The sequence below is a fragment of the Oncorhynchus keta genome, chromosome 27, assembly GCF_023373465.1.
Source record: "Oncorhynchus keta strain PuntledgeMale-10-30-2019 chromosome 27, Oket_V2, whole genome shotgun sequence".
In the NCBI taxonomy this organism is placed as follows: Eukaryota; Metazoa; Chordata; class Actinopteri; order Salmoniformes; family Salmonidae; genus Oncorhynchus; species Oncorhynchus keta.
In genome coordinates this window covers 38,331,313-38,351,515 of record NC_068447.1, presented here as the reverse complement: position 1 = coordinate 38,351,515, position 20,203 = coordinate 38,331,313, and the positions used below count along the sequence as shown (strand labels likewise).

At 47.6% G+C, this 20,203-nt stretch overlaps 1 protein-coding gene across 2 annotated transcripts in view; it reads right to left on the bottom strand.

Annotated features, from left to right (window-relative positions):
* LOC118360327 (plexin-A2-like) overlaps positions 1–20,203 on the bottom strand; it is a 324,415-nt gene that overhangs the window by 22,480 nt on the left and 281,732 nt on the right. For both annotated transcript variants that reach the window (XM_052482378.1, XM_052482379.1), the window contains exons 21-26: positions 17,161–17,303; positions 15,380–15,648; positions 4,491–4,557; positions 3,979–4,125; positions 3,148–3,307; positions 1,465–1,568 (exon numbers count right to left, since the gene is read on the bottom strand). In XM_052482378.1, coding sequence (XP_052338338.1) covers positions 1,465–1,568; positions 3,148–3,307; positions 3,979–4,125; positions 4,491–4,557; positions 15,380–15,648; positions 17,161–17,303 — 890 coding nt within the window. The remainder of the gene's footprint in view (positions 1–1,464; positions 1,569–3,147; positions 3,308–3,978; positions 4,126–4,490; positions 4,558–15,379; positions 15,649–17,160; positions 17,304–20,203) is intronic.

The following is a 20,203-nucleotide window of genomic DNA, read 5'->3' as shown; positions in this document are numbered from 1 at the left end:
GTAGTACCATAGAGACTCAGAGTAGTACCATAGAGACTCAGAGTAGTACCATGGAGACTCAGAGTAGTACTATATAGACTCAGAGTCGTAGCATAGAGACTCAGAGTAGTACCATAGAGACTCAGCGTAGTACCATAGAGACTCAGTGGTACTTTATAGACTAGGAGTAGTATGGGTACCATAGAGAGCGTTCTGAGGTGCTTAGGGGGGAGAGTGAGGGGGGAGAGAGAGAGGTTGAGACCGCTGCTTACTATCTGTGGGTGAAGGAGAGAAAAAAGAGAGGAAAGAAAAGAGGAAGGAGACTCAGAGGGGGGTACATACATACAGTAAATCAGCATGGGACCAAGTCCTCTACGAAGGACACTATGATGTGTCCCATCTAATAACCCTGACACCTTGTAAATTATTCTACCTATTTTTTCTCCTCCTCTGGGGAAGCAGGTCTCAGAGAGAAAGGCCCCATGGTAAGGCTGCAGCCCCAGCCCCCCTCCATGACAGACTGAACCTAGTCCTCAGTAACACACACACATGCACACACACACACCATGGCTGCAGGCTTCAGGGCTGCAGATCAACAGGCTGCAGTCTGGAGCTCTGGGCAGATGGTCTCCTTGTCTGAGTAATGGGAGCCTGCTGACCCTCTGCACTACTGAAAGATTCATGTGCTCTGGAGAGGACTAGCTGCCTTCTCTCTAACTCTCTCTCTCTTTATCTCCCCTTCTCCCTCTCCCTGTCTTTCCCCCTCTCTCTCTTCCTCCCGCTTTCAACCCCCCCCCCCCCCCAGGACCATGAAGGTGGCAAGGAACTGCAGGTCAAGTCTGAGCCTCTGAGATGTAGAGAGAAGTTCAGCGTGGAGCGAGGCAGGGCTAATTGCCACGGTAACAGGTAAAGGACAACCTAGTCCCTGAGCGGAGGGAGATTAAATATAGATAGCAGGAGTAGAGGGCCTCAGAGGAGAGGGAACGAGAGAGAGGGAGAGGTAGAGGGGGAGAGAGGAGGGAATGAGAGCGCGAGAGACTGTATCTCTCCAGGGAAGACACTTTATAGGAGGTGTCGGTTCTCTCTCTCTCTCCCGCCACCTGAGGAATAATTGCCCTCTATTCTGTGTGAGTCATGCAGATCAGATGAAACCAGGCGAGTGAATTCTAATGAGTCTGGAGGAGGAGGATTCAACGTCTCAAAGTCAGAAGCGGCTCAACATTAAAGTTCACCTGCAGTACATCTGAGTGGGCCTGGGTGATTTCCTTACTATAAACTATCATTATACTACTACATAGAACGTGCGTTTATAACGTGGCTGAATACCACGTTATAACTCCAGAGACTGATATGGATACTGTACACAACAAACTGCAATACACTGTCGTCAACACGTATACATGTCATGTCGATGGAATAACACTGCCTGGTAGTGCAGGAGTGTGGCGAGTCTAGATATACGCAACGTAGATCGGTTCACCGTACCTGGTAGTGCATGAGTGTGTTGAGTCTCTTCCAGTCGTTCTCTATCTTGGTGGTGATGTCCTCGTCCTGCAGGACCACGCGGGCCATCCGCCCCTGACGCCACTCTGACGGGGCCAGAGAGAAGAGACGCTGCGTCAGTCACGCTGACAGAAACACAATCACACACACACACCAACGCACCTACGCACACACGCAGATAACGTGCACATGAACATACACACATACAGTGTCCTCTAGTTTGTGTTTTCCATTTACTGTGGAAGCCTTTGTATCTTACGGTAACGCCCTTTATATAAGGTGTGAGCTGAGTTACCTACAACCAATTCAACAACACTGGTCCGCAGTATAAAGATCTTCACAACTCTGTCTGTCTGTCTGTATATTTATATTCTGTGTATTTAAGCAATAGGGCCAGAAGAGGTGTGGTATATGGCCAATATACCATTGCTAAGATCTGTTCTTAAGCACGATGCAACACAGAGTGCCTGGACACAGCCCTTAGCCGCGGTATATTGGCCATATATCACAAACCCCCGAGGTGCCTTATTGCTATTATAAACTGGTCCTCAACGTAATTAGAGCAGTAAAAATAAATGTTTTATCATACCCATGGTATACGGTCTGATATACCATGGCTGTCAGCCAATCAGCATTCAGGGCTTGAACCACCCAGTTTATAATAGCCATTATTTCCTCTGGCAAGATGAGTGAAACTCTTAAGTTATTCCCTGACTGCAACTTCATTTGATTGGTGTTTCTGTGTCGCTACGAAGAGGCACACATCAGGAGCTTCCAAAGGACTCTTGAGAAAACACATTATCCAAATGAAGCCATATCAACAGCCATTCTGTTCTACAGACACACAGAGCACTCTGTGTACTCTGCTAGGTTAGAAGACGAGAGACCGCGCCCGGGTTGACTCGCATTTTAATGAAACATTACACACTAACAAGTTGAAGATGTACGCTCAGTCAGCCTCGCCGGTTTAATTGGCGTGTCAGTGATACGTCGTTGCATACGCATTCCACGGTCGGCGCGGCTACGGTGGAGTGGGGGAAACACAACGCAGCGGTAGAAGCACTGAGAGAGAAAATCCTCCCCGGAAAAGTGAGTCAAGCGAGAGGGGAAAGGGGAAGAGGAGGTATGGAGGGGGAAAGTTGACCCGATAATGAAAAGATAATCAGTGTGTTGATGGGGAAATGGACGGGCAGCGTCGGGCATCACTGGGTAGTGATCATTGATTTTCTCCTCTGTTGACTGGACTTTATTACTTTGTGCCACTGCCAGCAGACACTGCTGCTCCAGGCTCCAGGCTTCGGGCACGACCCCTCCCCCCCTTCACCCTCCCTAGCGTTACCTAGGCGATAGTGATATGGAGAGACGGCCTCCTGTGGCTGGGGCCAGTGTGGTTGAGGGGCGTCAGGCACTCCTGATGGGAGGCTGGTGTTTCCATCTCCCTGGTGTGAAGTGAGAGTCCATGAGAAGACGGGGGAGGAGGAGCAGGAGATGTGGAGGTAACGGCGGTGTCGTCTCTCCAGGGCCGGGGTGGCAGACTGTGTAGGAGGCGGTGGGCCTGGCATGGTGGACCTGTGGTGCCCGTCTGTCAGCTCTTACCTGGGTCAGTCAGTCAGGCTACAGACTAGGGACGGTGTGTGTGTGAGTGTGTGTGTATCTCTGTCTTACCCAGGTCCATGTCGACAGCGCGGGGCCTCTGTGAGTAAGGCATGTTCTTATAGCAGGCGTCCAGTATCTTCTCCTTGACCTGGGTGATGGTGTCACAGTTCAGCACCTTCACTGGGATCTCAGGACTGTTTTCGTTGTCTGGGTTCACACAGTTCAGGATCTGAAGGGGGAGACGGGAGAGGATAGGGGGTTAAGGTGTGTGTGTGTGTGTGTGTGTGTGTGTGTGTGTGTGTGTGTGTGTGTGTGTGTGTGTGTGTGTGTGTGTGTGTGTGTGTGTGTGTGTGTGTGTGTGTGTGTGTGTGTGTGTGTGTGTGTGTGTGTGTGTGTGTGCGTGCTTGCGTATGAATGTAAGAGCGCCTGCATGAGTGTGCTCCGGTGTGTGTTTGCTATGCCGGTGCCTATGTGTGTTTCAACGCCTCTTCGTGTGCGAGTGCGTTTCTGTGACTATGTGTGTATGTTAATGGGTCCTGTCACAGTCCGGTTGCCCCCCTCTAAAATACTATTCCCACGCCCCCACCACCATCCTAAAATCTAATTTCACACCTTCGGCAGGACACCAATTTCCAGCTCTGTCAGGGTATTAGAGTAATGAGCCCAGTTCCCCGTCAGAGCAAACAGAGTTAAAGTCATGTCTTGTCTGTCTTAGTGCTCCTGTCTCTGTCTCCACAGACCCCTGCTCTCCTGTTGGTGCAGCACTGACACCCACAGGATAATTAGCTGTCCAGGACACAGAGGGAAGCAAAACATGATGGTGTGTGTGTGTGAGAAAGATAAATATGTAGTCAGTGGAGTCCGATTGTGTGTGTGTATGATTGCCTGAGTGGTACTGACCAGGGTCTTGTAGTCAATCTGCTGTCTGATCAGCTTGTCCTCACTGAGGGAGTATCGCGCCTCTCCTGTGATGGAGTCTATAGGGCCCTTCTCCATCTGCTGCTTGATGGCACAGTATAGCATGAACAGAGGCTCCCCAGCACACTCCTAGAGAGAGAGAGAGAGGGAGAGAGAGAGAGAGAGAGAGAGAGAGAGAGAGAGAGAGAGAGAGAGAGAGAGAGAGAGAGAGAGAGAGAGAGAGAGAGAGAGAGAGAGAGAGAGAGAGAGAGAGAGAGAGAGAGAGAGAGAGAGAGAGAGAGAGAGAGAGACAGAGAGAGAGAGAGAGAGAGAGAGAGAGAGAGAGAGAGAGAGAGAGAGTGAGAGAGAAGGGGAGGGAGAGTAAGAAGGGGAGGGAGAGTAAGAAGGGGAGGGAGAGAGAGAGAAAACACAGATTAACGACATAAAATGTATTCTCACTGCCACAGCCCTGGCTTACTAAAACTGCTAAACTGGAGGTTGCATTATAGACTCACCTTGAGGAACCTGTGAAGAAGGAAGGCGAACCAGTTGGTGAGCATCTTCTCTGCAACGGACTCCGTTCTGAAGAAAGAGGGAAAATAATGTTTTATTAGTTCAGATCGGAATTCACCCTATCTTTTGATGCTGATGTTTCTTTCTCAAATGGATCCAATATCATCTCAGGGCAAAACATGGGAGGATGGAGGGGACGTGGAGGGTTGAGGATAAAACTGGAGCCATTGGAAGAAAAAGAAACCAGTAGAATCAGGGGGAATGAGAGAAAGAGAAGAAAAAGAAACCAGTAGAATCAGGGGAATGAGAGAAAGAGAAGAAAAAGAAACCAGTAGAATCAGGGGGAATGAGAGAAAGAGAAGAAAAAGAAACCAGTAGAAACAGAGGGAATGAGAAAGAGAAGAAAGAGAAACAGGGGGAATGAGAGAAAGAGATGAAAAAGCAGACAGAAAGGAATGGTTAACAAGCATGAAACCAGATGAAACGGGGGGAATGAGAGAAAGAGAAGAAGAAGCAGGTAGAAAGGAATGGTTAACAAGCATGAAAACAGATGAAACGGGGGGAATGAGAGAAAGAGAAGAAAGAGAAACATGGGGAATGAGAGAAAGAGAAGAAAGAGAAACAGGGGGAATGAGAGAAAGAGAAGAAAGAGAAACAGGGGGAATGAGAGAAAGAGAAGAAGAAGCAGACAGAAAGGAATGGTTAACAAGCATGAAACCAGATGAAACAGGGGGAATGAGAGAAAGAGAAGAAAGAGAAACTGGGGAATGAGAGAAAGAGAAGAAGAAGCAGGTAGAAAGGAATGGTTAACAAGCATGAAACCAGATGAAACAGGGGGAATGAGAGAAAGAGAAGAAAAAGCAGACAGAAAGGAATGGTTAACAAGCATGAAACCAGATGAAACGGGGGAATGAGAGAAAGAGATGAAAAAGCAGACAGAAAGGAATGGTTAACAAGCATGAAACCAGATGAAACGGGGGAATGAGAGAAAGAGAAGAAAGAGAAACAGGGGGAATGAGAGAAAGAGAAGAAAGATGAAACGAGGGGAATGAGAGAAAGAGAAGAAAGAGAAACAGGGGGAATGAGAGAAAGAGAAGAAAGAGAAACAGAGGGAATGAGAAAGAGAAGAAAGAGAAACAGGGGGAATGAGAGAAAGAGAAGAAGAAGCAGGTAGAAAGGAATGGTTAACAAGCATGAAAACAGATGAAACAGGGGGAATGAGAGAAAGAGAAGAAAGAGAAACTGGGGGAATGAGAGAAAGAGAAGAAGAAGCAGGTAGAAAGGAATGGTTAACAAGCATGAAACCAGATGAAACAGGGGGAATGAGAGAAAGAGAAGAAAAAGCAGACAGAAAGGAATGGTTAACAAGCATGAAACCAGATGAAACGGGGGAATGAGAGAAAGAGAAGAAGAAGCAGGTAGAAAGGAATGGTTAACAAGCATGAAAACAGATGAAACGGGGGAATGAGAGAAAGAGAAGAAAGAGAAACAGGGGGAATGAGAGAAAGAGAAGAAAGAGAAACAGGGGGAATGAGAGAAAGAGAAGAAAGAGAAACAGGGGGAATGAGAGAAAGAGAAGAAAGAGAAACAGGGGGAATGAGAGAAAGAGAAGAAAGAGAAACAGGGGGAATGAGAGAAAGAGAAGAAGAAGCAGACAGAAAGGAATGGTTAACAAGCATGAAACCAGATGAAACAGGGGGAATGAGAGAAAGAGAAGAAAGAGAAACTGGGGGAATGAGAGAAAGAGAAGAAGAAGCAGGTAGAAAGGAATGGTTAACAAGCATGAAACCAGATGAAACAGGGGGAATGAGAGAAAGAGAAGAAAAAGCAGACAGAAAGGAATGGTTAACAAGCATGAAACCAGATGAAACAGGGGGAATGAGAGAAAGAGAAGAAAGAGAAACTGGGGGAATGAGAGAAAGAGAAGAAGAAGCAGGTAGAAAGGAATGGTTAACAAGCATGAAAACAGATGAAACAGGGGGAATGAGAGAAAGAGAAGAAAGAGAAACAGGGGGAATGAGAGAAAGAGAAGAAGAAGCAGGTAGAAAGGAATGGTTAACAAGCATGAAAACAGATGAAACAGGGGGAATGAGAGAAAGAGAAGAAAGAGAAACTGGGGAATGAGAGAAAGAGAAGAAGAAGCAGGTAGAAAGGAATGGTTAACAAGCATGAAAACAGATGAAACAGGGGGAATGAGAGAAAGAGAAGAAAGAGAAACAGGGGGAATGAGAGAAAGAGAAGAAAGAGAAACAGGGGGAATGAGAGAAAGAGAAGAAGAAGCAGGTAGAAAGGAATGGTTAACAAGCATGAAACCAGATGAAACAGGGGGAATGAGAGAAAGAGAAGAAAGAGAAACAGGGGGAATGAGAGAAAGAGAAGAAGAAGCAGGTAGAAAGGAATGGTTAACAAGCATGAAAACAGATGAAACAGGGGGAATGAGAGAAAGAGAAGAAAGAGAAACAGGGGGAATGAGAGAAAGAGAAGAAAGAGAAACAGGGGGAATGAGAGAAAGAGAAGAAAAAGCAGGTAGAAAGGAATGGTTAACAAGCATGAAACCAGTAGAAGCAGGGGGAATGAGAGAAAGAGAAGAAAAAGCAGGTAGAAAGGAATGGTTAACAAGCATGAAAACAGATGAAAGGGTTACTCTCTCCTTCTCTTTCTCCTCCAGAGGACCAACAGTACAACTACTGAATACCAACACAACACATCTTCTGAGAGCTGGCTAGCCGTGCTGGGAAAGCATAAACACACACAGTCTTCCTCCTCAGACTCCCTCCTCTCTCCACATCACCGGCCTAAGCTTCACACACAGCTGTCGATTATTTTCCAGCCGTGTGATAGCTGTGTGTATTCTACCTGCTAACAACATCAGCTGTCATTACCACAGTCTCCAACCTGGACATGCTAAAAGCATATTTTCCCGTTTGTCTGTCTGTGTGTGTGTGTGTGTGTGTGTATTGCTTGGGTACTCGAGTACCGCCGAGACACTTTACAACCTGGTGCGTGTAGAGGGGGCCATACACCATACAGGCTGTACCAGTGGTGTACAGGGCTGATCTGAGGACAGGGATTAGGTAGGATGAGGATAACGGGCAGGTATTTAACACGCCGACCTACGCTAAGCGTGGACCGGAAGGACAGACGGGCGGACGAACAGACAAAGGGACGGGCAGTGTGAATAGAGCAGAGATGATTACACCTGTTCACATGGGAATAACTGAGCGAGCCGGCTCGTCATTATGTGGAGAGGAGACCATGAGACGACGGTCTAAGAACCGTGTCCCACTTTTCTGCGACTGAGGAAGACGAGAGGCTAGAGGTTATCTCCATAGTAGCCCTTTGTTGTGGCTGATGTGGGGCCGTGGTGTGGTCGATGTGTGGCTGAGGTGTGGCTGAGGTGTGGTCGAGGTGTGGTCGATGTGTGGTCGATGTGTGGTTCCTAACTGCTGGAGGCTGATCCTCATGACTGCAGCAGACCACTGCAGTAGATGAAGGACTTCAGTGACTACTTGTTTGAAGTGGGCTGCAGCAGGAGGGTGGAAGGAAGCTGCAGTTTTATTCACCCCATTTGAGCTGCAGGATGAGCAGGAAAAGGCCATACTTACGTCTGAAGGAGAGAGTGATTGTGTCCTCTTCGAGACACGCACACGCATCCACCTATTACCTCTCTCATCTCAACTACTACTCTCCACTAAGCCGTCATCCTCCACAATTATGCGGACCCTCCATACCCTGTTTCCAAGCTAGGAAAAAAACCACACACATTTTGTTTTTGGACAATGTGCACATTTCCCTCCATAAGTCACAGCTCCTCCTCTATTCCGAAGAAGTTAATGGAAGCGATTAAGCATTTTAATAAGCTCAGCAAAGTCCCCGTGGAAGGAAAGTGAAATAAAGGCTTTTGAGCCCCTCACCCCCCGCCATCTCCACTTCCCTCATTCTTTTAATTGAGTTTCATTAATGAAAATCTGGGTTTTCATTATCCTACAGTGCATTAAGACTGGGGCCTGATGCTGGCAAACAGGTTGAGGGGGACAGATCAGCAGTAGCATTACACTGGGATAGAGCATAAACGCAACATTACAGTTCCCTAATAACCCATCCTAGCAGCGCAACGCATGGACACGAATCTCTTTAGAAAAACACAGAGGGGAAAAAGACTGAAGGCGATAGGAAACTAGCTACTGCTCTGTCGTTTAATTTGATAGACAGGGGAGAGAGACAGAGATATGCAAAGAGAGAGAAAACAGAAAGCTCTAAAAAAAGAGAGAGAGGGACAGGGGATGGAGTGAGAGCTCAGTGCACGCAGGTAGGGGATCATTAACGAGTACACAAGCCTCACGAAGGATGTCTCTAAAGGAAGACGGAAAGGGTTAGAACTAGGTGAAGTGATGGGAGAGAACGAGAGAGAGAGAGAGAGAGAGAGAGAGAGAGAGAGAGAGAGAGAGAGAGAGAATGAGAGAGAGAGAGAGAGAGAGAGAGAGAGAGAGAGAGAGAGAGAGAGAGAGAGAGAGAGAGAGAGAGAGAGAAAAAGAGACAGAGAACGTGAAAGAGAGCAAGATGACAAAAATGAGCCACAGCGTCTCGCTAAAAGGTTTGAAAGCAGATAAACACATTGGACTGGGAATGGAAGCACTTTGAAGTCGGCAGGTTGTCAAAACTAAAGATCCCATGTTCAGAAAGCCTTTCGGGGGAATCAATCGAATGTTCTGGCCTGTAGACTCGCAGGTAGAAAGACTCCACTACAGTCAGGGAGGGGAACAAAACTTGTCGACCTAAAGTCTTGGTTTGGGGCGCATTCTCTCAGAATGGAAAAGGATCCTCAAAACAACATGGGAGGTATGAATAGACTCCGTATATATAAAGCCGTGACCTCGTCGCTGTACTCTGGCCCGTGTCTCTGGGCCATTCATGGAAGCTATTCTCTGGCTCCTCTGTACTGGTCATCTGGTTACATGGTGAAAACACGTGGAGTTAGATTACTGAGTGGACTATGGGCATGTCGTTTTTGCTACTGTGAAACCATAACAACATAAGGCCACTGGCAGGGATGAGTACATAGCCACCCCCTCATTGCACTCATCATATAACCTTAGACAGGAGTTCATGTCTGCTGTGTGTGTGTGTGCATGTACAGTTGAAGTCGGAAGTTTACTTACACCGTAGCCAAATCCATTTCAACTCAGTTTTTCACAATTCCTGACATTTAATCCGAGTAAAAATCCACTGTTTTAGGTCAGTTAGGATCACCACTTTATTTTAAGAATGTGAAATGTCAGAATAATAGTAGAGAGAATGATTTATTTCAGCTTTAATTTCTTTCATCACATTCCCAGTGGGTCAGATGTTCACATAGACCCAATTAGTATTTGGTAGCATTGCCTTTAAATTGTTTAACTTGGGTCAAACGTTTCGGGTAGCCTTCCACAAGCTTCCCACAATAAGATGGGTGAATTGTGGCCCATTCCACCAGACAGAGCTGGTGTAACTGAGTCAGGTTTGTAGGCCTCCTTGCTCGCATACGTTTTTTCAGTTCTGCCCACATATTTTCTATAGGATTGAGGACAGGGCTTTGTGATGGCCACTCCAATACCTTGACTTTGTTGTCCCTAAGCCATTTTGCCACAACGTTGGAAGTGTGCTTGTGGTCATTGTTCATCTCTCTCTCTCTCTCTCTCTCTCTCTCTCTCTCTCTCTCTCTCTCTCTCTCTCTCTCTCTCTCTCTCTCTCTCTCTCTCTCTCTCTCTCTCTCTCTCTCTCTCTCTCTCTCTCTCTCTCTCTCTCTCTCTCTCTCTCTCTCTCTCTCTCTCTCTCTCTCTCTCTCTCTCTCTCTCTCTCTCTCTCTCTCTCTCTCTCTCTCTCTCTCTCTCTCTCTCTCTCTCTCTCTCTCGACGGGCCAAACGCTAGCGTGACACCCCATCATCACCTGGAGACCGCCTCAATGATTAAAAAGGTCCAATCAGATCCTATTGCTGACCTGTCTGAGAGAGAAGCCCTGCTGCCCTCCTCGTCCATGGGCCCCCAGCCCCACCTGACACGTGGCTACCCCACTATTGCCTCACTCACACACCGGTAGAGTCTGTGGTCAACACACACACCTGCGCTCGCGCGCACACGTCAGCGGACACACGCGTTGAGTGCACATACACGTATACACAGGCATTGGCACATGCAAACACACACGCGCACACACACAAACATACTTCCATGACATGTGTGGGAATGCCTTTGGGCAGTTCTGTCTAAAGTGTGTGTGTACCTACTACTGTATATCTTCATCCTGTATGTCTCTTTAGTGTGTATTATCGGTGGATAATATTATTAGTTCATTATTGTCTTGCTTTGCTTTTAAAGTATGTATGCATGTGTGCACGTTTATGCTTTCAGAGTCTAGTGACTCAACGCTACATGTTCCGTATACCCTGCTCTAAATGAAACTAAACCATATGGACAGAGACACACAGAGAAAACATCTGGCGCAAATATATCTTCAAATACATTTCAGGACTGATAGACACAACCGGCTAAAGCATGGGGACAGCTATTGTTCTTTCTACAGCTCCCATATACACATATCTACGGGATCCCTCTTATGGATGTTATGGACAGTCTACTGTGAGTACTACAGAAATGCATTCTGCTACAGCGAAGCATTGTGTGTGTGTGTGTGTGTGTGTGGGCAGCAGATAGCGCCATTCAGTCGGTGCGCTCAAAACTCACCACGATGTGACCCTGTTATATGTCACATGTAATATGTATGAGACAGAACCAGGAAGCTGTAGGCTCAGTCACCCGGGTAACTTCCTGTATGTGTGGTGGCTCTCTCCTCTGACCGTGTAGCCCAGGTCCGGTGCTGTTACAGTCACTGATCATTCATACTGCACCGTCATGCACTACTAGCGAGTCCCTGATAGTGTTTCTCCTGCTGCCACAGATACTGTACAATACGCCGCCGTATGGGCTGTGTCCAAATGCCACTCTGTATAGTGCCATTTGGGACACTGGCATAGAGGTGCAACGTTTTTCCTCTCCACTTCCCAAGGACCCATCAGGAGCCTCTGCTAAAGGACCCATCGGGAGCCTCTGCTAAAGGACCCAACGGGAGCATCTGCTAAAGGACCCAACGGGAGCCTCAGCTAAAGGACCCATCGGGAGCCTCTGCTAAAGGACCCATCGGGAGCCTCTGCTAAAGGACCCAACGGGAGCATCTGCTAAAGGACCCAACGGGAGCCTCAGCTAAAGGACCCATCGGGAGCGTCTGCTAAAGGACCCATCGGGAGCCTCTGCTAAAGGACCCATCAGGAGCGTCTGCTAAAGGACCCATCAGGAGCCTCTGCTAAAGGACCCATCAGGAGCCTCTGCTAAAGGACCCATCAGGAGCCTCTGCTAAAGGCCTCCATGACATTACATGTTACTCATGCACATCCCTATGGCCCTCCTGGAGGCTCACCAAGCTGTCTACTGTCCCTCCCACTCTGAGATGTACAGATATACGCAGAACAGTACAGTGCGTCCCAAACCCTTTGAGCCCTTAGTCCATCGGGCTCCAGTCAAAAGTAGTGCACTACATAGGAAATAGGGTGCCATCTGGCACACAGCCAGGCACGACATCAGGAGAGAAAGCGATGGAAGGCAGAGCTGGACGAATTCATGAATAGGTAGAGAGGGTTCAGGCATAAACACAATAACAGGCCCAGCCTTCCTGCTATCAGCTGCTAATTGATTAGCTGCCATCAGAGCAGAACAAAGACTAGTAAACAGGAGAACCGAAAACAACGCCTAGGCTACCCCCCCCCTGTGTCTCGGCCAAACGTCAAGAAAAAAGAAGCCGTGTGTCCAAACGGTAATCCTAAAAATGATTTTGAAGAAAGGGAACTTTCTGTTAGGAAACTAAATTAATTTTGACGTCTGAAGGCCAGAACAGCGGGACCTGTGGATGATGGAAACTACAGGGTAGCGGTGGCGTGTTTAAAACATTATCCAGGTCTATTTACCTCTGCCTGTCAGTAGCCTCACTCCTATCCTTTCTCTCCCATTTATTCACTCTGACTATTAACAATACTGATAATGGGATTTATACGTTCATATGAATGATTCGAATATTCCATCCTGAACCCATATGATTGTATGAAATTGGTTAAGAATCATGATGAAATTGATTAGAGTCATGTGATTATTGTAATGATGAAATTGATTAGAATCGTGTGATTATTGTAATGATGTGTGTGGTTTAAGTCAGTAAAATTATATATCTGTGTGTGTAGTGTATGTCTATTATGGCATCTTAAAGCCAGACTGTCTGAGCAAAATTCGGTGCCGACCTTGGCTGGGGCCACTGAGAGTACTTCCCAGGGTCTCCCTATCTTGAGGGAGGACGGGGAGTAAGTCACGGAGTCCCCTAATCTTTGTCAGCTGGGTAGCAGGACATTGTGTAGTAATGTTAGTGTGAATGTGTGTGCGTGAGACGCCAGTGTAAAATGAATGGTTGTGTACAACAGACCAACGCTCTCGTGAATGAACCTTTTTGACTATTTTAGCTGGGCCTCCGTCTGTTTCATTCGACCAGGATCTTACAAATTCTGGTTTGCAGACTGAGTAGTGTAATTGAATTGGGTTATGAACCTTGAGAACATCATTCTCTTAACAAATACTGAACATCGTAGACAATTAGTATTGGAGTCTGGATTAAGAATTGTCTGTCATATGAGGAGGCCAGTCCTTCTGTCCTTCTCACACTGCTGGGCTAGAGAACATGAGCTGAATGCTCAACACCGGGGATAGTCACCTGGTCACCTGCTAAGATGGCAGCCATTACGCTAAAAGATTTAGCACAACGGCCTGAGTCGTGCGGGAAAACAATCGAGATAGGAGACGTTGGGTTGCTGCTGAATGTTTGATGAGGAGCCAGAGTTTAAGAGTTTAGAGGATAAGTGAGACTGACAGTGGTACAACTGTGGACTACAAGACTAAGACGAGGGGGAGAGAGAAAGAGAGATGTAGGAGAGAGATATGAAGGAGAGAGAGAGGGAGAGAGAGATGAATGAGAGAGAGAGGGAGAGAGAGATGAGAGAGAGAGAGAGAGAGAGAGAGAGAGAGAGATGAGAGGAAGGAGAGAGAGAGAGAGAGATGAAGGAAGGAGAGAGAGAGTGAGATGAAGGAAGGAGAGGGGGAGAGAGAGAGAGATGAAGGAAGGAGAGAGGGAGAGAGAGAGATGAAGGAAGGAGAGAGGGAGAGAGAGAGATGAAGGAAGGAGAGAGGGAGAGAGAGAGATGAAGGAAGGAGAGAGGGGAGAGAGAGAGATGAAGGAAGGAGAGAGGGAGAGAGAGAGATGAAGGAAGGAGAGAGGGAGAGAGAGAGATGAAGGAAGGAGAGCGGGGAGAGAGAGATGAAGGAAGGAGAGCGAGAGAGAGATGAAGGAAGGAGAGAGGGAGAGAGAGAGATGAAGGAAGAGAGAGAGAGAGATGAAGGAAGGAAGGAGAGAGATGAAGGAGAGAGAGAAAGAGAGATGAAGGAAGGAGAAAGAGAGAGAGATGAAGGAAGGAGATAGAGAGAGAGAGAGAGATGAAGGAAGGAGGGAGAGAGAGATGAAGGAAGGAGAGAGAGAGATGAAGGAAGGAGAGAGAGATGAAGGAAGGAGAGATGGAGATGAAGGAAGGTGAAAGGGAGATGAAGGAAGGAGAGAGAGAGATGAAGGAAGGAGAGAGAGAGAGATGAAGGGAGGAGAGAGAGGGATGAGGGAGAGGGAGATGAAGGAAGGAGAGAGAGAGATGAAGGAAGGAGAGAGAGAGATGAAGGAAGGAGAGAGAGAGAGATGAAGGAAGGAGAGAGAGAGATGAAGGAAGGAGAAGGAGAGAGAGATGAAGGAAGGAGAAGGAGAGAGAGATGAAGGAAGGAGAAGGAGAGAGAGATGAAGGAAGGAGAAGGAGAGAGAGAGATGAAGGAAGGAGAAGGAGAGAGAGAGATGAAGGAAGGAGAAGGAGAGAGAGAGATGAAGGAAGGAGAGAGAGAGATGAAGGAAGGAGAGAGAGAGATGAAGGAAGGAGAGAGAGAGATGAAGTAAGGAGAAGGAGAGAGAGAGATGAAGGAAGGAGAAGGAGAGAGAGAGATGAAGGAAGGAGAAGGAGAGAGAGAGATGAAGGAAGGAGAAGGAGAGAGAGAGAGAGATGAAGGAAGGAGAGAGGGAGATGAAGGAAGGAGAAGGAGAGAGAGAGATGAAGGAAGGAGAAGGAGAGAGAGAGAGAGATGAAGGAAGGAGAGAGGGAGATGAAGGAAGGCGAAAGGGAGATGAAGGAAGGAGAGAGAGAGATGAAGGAAGAACCACCCTGTTGAAGAAGAACTTTACTGCAATGCAGGAAATGTAAAACGTTGTGTATTTGAGGCTCAAAAAGGCTTCAGAAGTTTGCAATTTCTACTTTAACATTCCAGATTTGACTTTCCTTCACGAAAAATGTATCAAACCCTACAAAAAACGTCCACTAATTATAATCCACATAATAATTCACATTTCCCGTTATTTTCCTGCCGTAGCAAACAGACCCAAATTAAACCCTCAATTGGTACAACTCTCTTCCCATCTTTGCTGAGAATTCAAAGGATATTTCGACACAAGAGAAGTCATTGTTGATCAAATGAATGTCTTTGCCATTGTAAATGAAGTACGTATTATCTTGATGAATGGAATCAATACAATTGGTAGATGAATGCACCATTCTGGTCCCCTCCTTAAGGGATCCATATTTCATCAACATCCTCCCATTCTTTTCAACCTCCACTATCTCTTCCCCTTCCAGTATGCCCATAGCAGTTGTGTGAGTGAGTATGTGTGTGTACGTGTAATGTGTGTCTAGAGCGCGCGCGCGCGTGTGTGTGTAGCAGTGTGTGTGTCTCCTACCGACGCAGCAGCAGCTTAGGGTGGTTCTTGCTCTCCAGGTTCTTGTCGATGAGGTCAGAGAGCAGGTGTTTGAGCACGTCCGTGGCGTACTCCAGTTTGCCCTGCAGCGCCGTCATGATGAGCGACGCCACGTTGCCGCGGTCGCGCATGGAGAAGGAGCGCTGGAGCTCCAGAGTCCTGATGAAGGTCAGCAGGAACACCTTGTTGTTGATGAGCTGAGCGAAGAGCTTCAGAGCCTTCTCTGTGCTCAGCTGACCGTTACCCGACACCTGCACACAGACCAGGCCGGGACACAGAGGGTTAATACAAACTGTACCACACCCACGACATCGAGAGGTTGATAAACACGCTCACACACATTCCCATTGGAAAATGCTTGTCATAACTGCTACAGTGTATACTTCGTTCCTATTGGACCTTCTGCCCTGAATGAGGTCTCTGTGTCCCTTATAAAGTCAACGTGTCCAGCAACTCAAACTCACTCTCTACTCTCCTGCAGTTATGACGAAGCCCAGCGTGTTCCAGTCAGAGTGAGGGTATTGAGTGTGTTCCAGTCAGAGTGAGTGTATTGAGTGTGCTCCAGTCAGAGTGAGTGTCTTGAGTGTGTTCCAGTCAGAGTGAGGATATTCAGTGTGTTCCACTCAGAGTGAGGATATTGAGTGTGTTCCAGTAAGAGTGAGGATATTGAGTGTGTTCCAGTCAGAGTGAGGATATTGAGTGTGTTCCAGTCAGAGTGAGGGTATTGAGTGTGTTCCAGTCAGAGTGAGGGTATTGAGTGTGTTCCAGTCAGAGTGAGTGTGTTCCAGTCAGAGTGAGGGTATTGAGTGTGTTCCAGTCAGAGTGAGGGTATTGAGTGTGTTCCAGTCAGAGTGAGGATATTGAGTGTGTTCCAGTCAGAGTGAGGGTATTGAGTGTGTTCCAGTCAGAGTGAGGGTATTGAGTGTGTTCCAGTCAGAGTGAGGGTATTGAGTGTGTTCCAGTCAGAGTGAGGGTATTGAGTGTGTTCCAGTCAGAGTGAGGGTATTGAGTGTGCTCCAGTCAGTTTATCCCCAGTAGAGGAGGTGGGTCCCATGGCCGCCAGTGAACAGGACATTACCCACGTCATTACTCCCGATGAAGGAGCTGCTGGTGGGTGAAATAGAGTGTGCTGGGACCCTGTACTGGGACCTATGTGTGTGTGTGGTGCTGGTGTGTGTGTGTGTGTGTGTGTGTGTGTGTGTGTGTGTGTGTGTGTGTGTGTGTGTGTGTGTGTGTGTGTGTGTGTGTGTGTGTGTGTGTGTGTGTGTGTGTGTGTGTGTGTGTGTGTGTGTGTGTGTGTGTGTGTGTGTGTGTGTGTGTGTGTATTTGTCTGTGTGTGTGTGAGGCCAGAGGGTAGGGAGGCAGAGCTGCATACTGGTATCAGTTTCCCTCTGGGCACTGTGGTGCTTATGGAGGGCATGCTGCAGGGGAGTGATGTTGAAGCTCTCACCATTTCCCCTCTCTCTCTTCCCTCTCCCCGTAGCACTTCTTCATTCTCAATTCCTCTCACTCTCACTCACTCACTCACTCACTCACTCACTCACTCACTCACTCACTCACTCACTCACTCACCCACTCACCCTCCCTCCCTCCCTCCCTCCCTCCCTCCCTCCCTCCCTCCCTCCCTCCCTCCCTCCCTCCCTCCCCCTCCCTCCCACTCACCGTCCCTCCCTCCCTCCCCCTCCCTCTCTCAAACTCTCTCAAACTCTCCCATTCCCCCCTCTCCATTTTCTCTCCCTCTCCCCCGTCCAGTCTCTCCGTACCTCCAGTTCTCTGAGAACAGGGTGGTCCTCGATGCCAGGGAAGAGGACTCTCATGGCGTAGGTCCTGTAGTCCAGGTGAGGGATACCAGCTCTGTCCAGATCACTGGTCAGCTCATTGATGTCTGTCTGCAGCTCAGCAAATGCTGGTGGGGGGGTAGACAGAGCAGACATGAGCAGGGCGGTTCGTATAGATCAACTGATTCCAGACCTGCAAGTTTAAAATCTACCTGAAACTATGGAGCACATCTACAGTGGGGAGAAGAAGTATTTGATACACTGCCGATTTTGCAGGTTTTCCTACTTACAAAGCATGTAGAGGTCTGTAATTTTTATCATAGGTACACTTCAACTATGAGAGATGGAATCTAAAACAAAAATCCAGAAAATCACATTGTATGATTTTTAAGTAATTAATTAGCATTTTATTGCATGACATAAGTATTTGATCACCTACCAAACAGTAAGAATTCCGGCTCTCACAGACCTGTTAGTTTTTCTTTAAGAAGCGCTCCTGTTCTCCACTCATTACCTGTATTAACTGCACCTGTTTGAACTTGTTACCTGTATAAATTAAACCTGTCCACACACTCAATCAAACAGACTCCAACCTCTCCACAATGGGCAAGACCAGAGAGCTGTGTAAGGACATCAGGGTTAAAATTGTAGACCTGCACAAGGCTGGGATGGGATACAGGACAATAGGCAAGCAGCTTGGTGAATTATTAGAAAATGGAAGAAGTTCAAGATGACGGTCAATCACCCTCAGTCTGGGGCTCCATGCAAGATCTCACCTCGTGGGGCATCAATGACTATGAGGAAGGTGAGGGATCAGCCCAGAACTACACGACAGGACCTGGTCAATGACCTGAAGAGAGCTGGGACCACAGTCTCAAAGAAAACCATTGGTAACACACTACGCCGTCATGGATTAAAATCCTGCAGCGCACGCAAGGTCCCCCTGCTCAAGCCAGCGCATGTCCAGGCCCGTCTGAAGTTTGCCAATGACCATCTGGATGATCCAGAGGAGGAATGGGAGAAGGTCATGTGGTCTGATGAGACAAAAATAGAGCTTTTTGGTCTAAACTCCACTCGCCGTGTTTGGAGGAAGAAGGATGAATACAACCCCAAGAACACTATCCCAACCATGAAGCATGGAGGTGGAAACATCATTCTTTGGGGATGCTTTTCTGCAAAGGGGACAGGACGACTGCACCGTATTGAGGGGAGGATGGATGGGGCCATGTATCGCGAGATCTTGGCCAACAACCTCCTTCCCTCAGTAAGAGCATTGAAGATGGGTCGTGGCTGGGTCTTCCAGCATGACAACGACCCGAAACACACAGCCAGGGCAACTAAGGAGTGGCTCCGTAAGAAGCATCTCAAGGTCCTGGAGTGGCCTTGCCAGTCTCCAGACACGAACCCAATAGAACATCTTTGGAGGGAGCTGAAAGTCTGTATTGCCCAGCGACAGCCCCGAAACCTGAAGGATCTGGAGAAGGTCTGTATGGAGGAGTGGGACAAAATCCCTGCTGCAGTGTGTGCAAACCTGGTCAAGAACTACAGGAAACGTATGATCTCTCTAATTGCAAGCAAAGGTTTCTGTACCAAATATTAAGTTCTGCTTTTCTGATACTTATGTCATGCAATAAAATGCAAATTAATTACTTAAATATCATACAATGTGATTTTCTGGATTTTCACAGTTGAAGTGTACATATGATAAAAATTACAGACCTCTACATGCTTTGTAAGTCGGAAAACCTGCAAAATTGGCAGTGTATCAAAAACTTGTTCTCCCCACTGTACATGCATAAATCACACACATAACAACCCCCCCAAACACACACACAACAACCCCCCCCCAAACACACACACACACATTCCCTTCCGGTGGCCAGTAAATTGGCTGTACTGTACAGTATCTGAGCTCCTGTGTGTCGGTCCCCTGCTGTTAGCAGCTGCAGGTGAGAGGTGGTTAATTGGCCCCATCCTGACTGAGTCCAGCACTGCCCTGAGGGAGATCCCGTAGCCTCTCTACAGCCAATCACAGCCATATTTCCCACCTACCCCACCAGCCCCCCTGCTACCCCAGCCCAGGGCTCAGACTCAGACCCCTGGTGTGGAACCCAGGTACCTAGCAGCCCTTCTAAATCCACCCTCGGGGCACTAGGCTCCTCCTGGCCACAGCTACTGGTTTAAACGACCTCTCGGCCTGTCTCCTGGCCTGTGTGTCTGATTGTAGCCAGGGCTTTAGCTCTGTAAACCCCATGCAGCCATGTGCTGCTCTGCTCACTCCCCCAGCTGGGCCTGACAACAGCCCAAAGCCCCACAGACATAGAGCGGATCTCACTATTAACTCCTCTACTCTGCCACCGCCCTGACACAGCTCAGATTAACGAGGCGATGACATTTGGAGGCAGAGGAGGCTGCTGAGGGGAGGACGGCTCATAATAATGGCTGGAACGGAGCGAATGGAAAAACCACGTCCCAAAAAAATTAGAATGACCCACCAGCCCTACATTTTAGTTATCACTAAAAGGGCTGTGAGAAAACCACATCCCAAAATATTAGAATGACCCACCAGCCCTACATTTTAGTTATCACTAAAAGGGCTGTGAGAAAACCACATCCCAAAATATTAGAATGACCCACCAGCCCTACATTTTAGTTATCACTAAAAGGGCTGTGAGAAAACCACATCCCAAAATATTAGAATGACCCACCAGCCCTACATTTTAGTTATCACTAAAAGAGCTGTGAGAAAACCACGTCCCAAAACATTAGAATGACCCACCAGCCCTACATTTGAGTTATCACTACAAGAGGAAAGAATATTTTTTTTAACTGCAAAGAACCATTGAAAGGCTCAAAGGGTTATTTAGGTCAGTATCCATCACCTTCCCAAAGAACCATTGAGGAACCCTCCTTTTTCTGTGTGCATGGGCGCGCGTGTGTGTGTGTGGGTGTATGCGTGCGTGTGTGTAGGACAGAGTTCAGCACTAACACAGATTCATCAGGCTTTACCTAAGCCCGCCTTTACAAT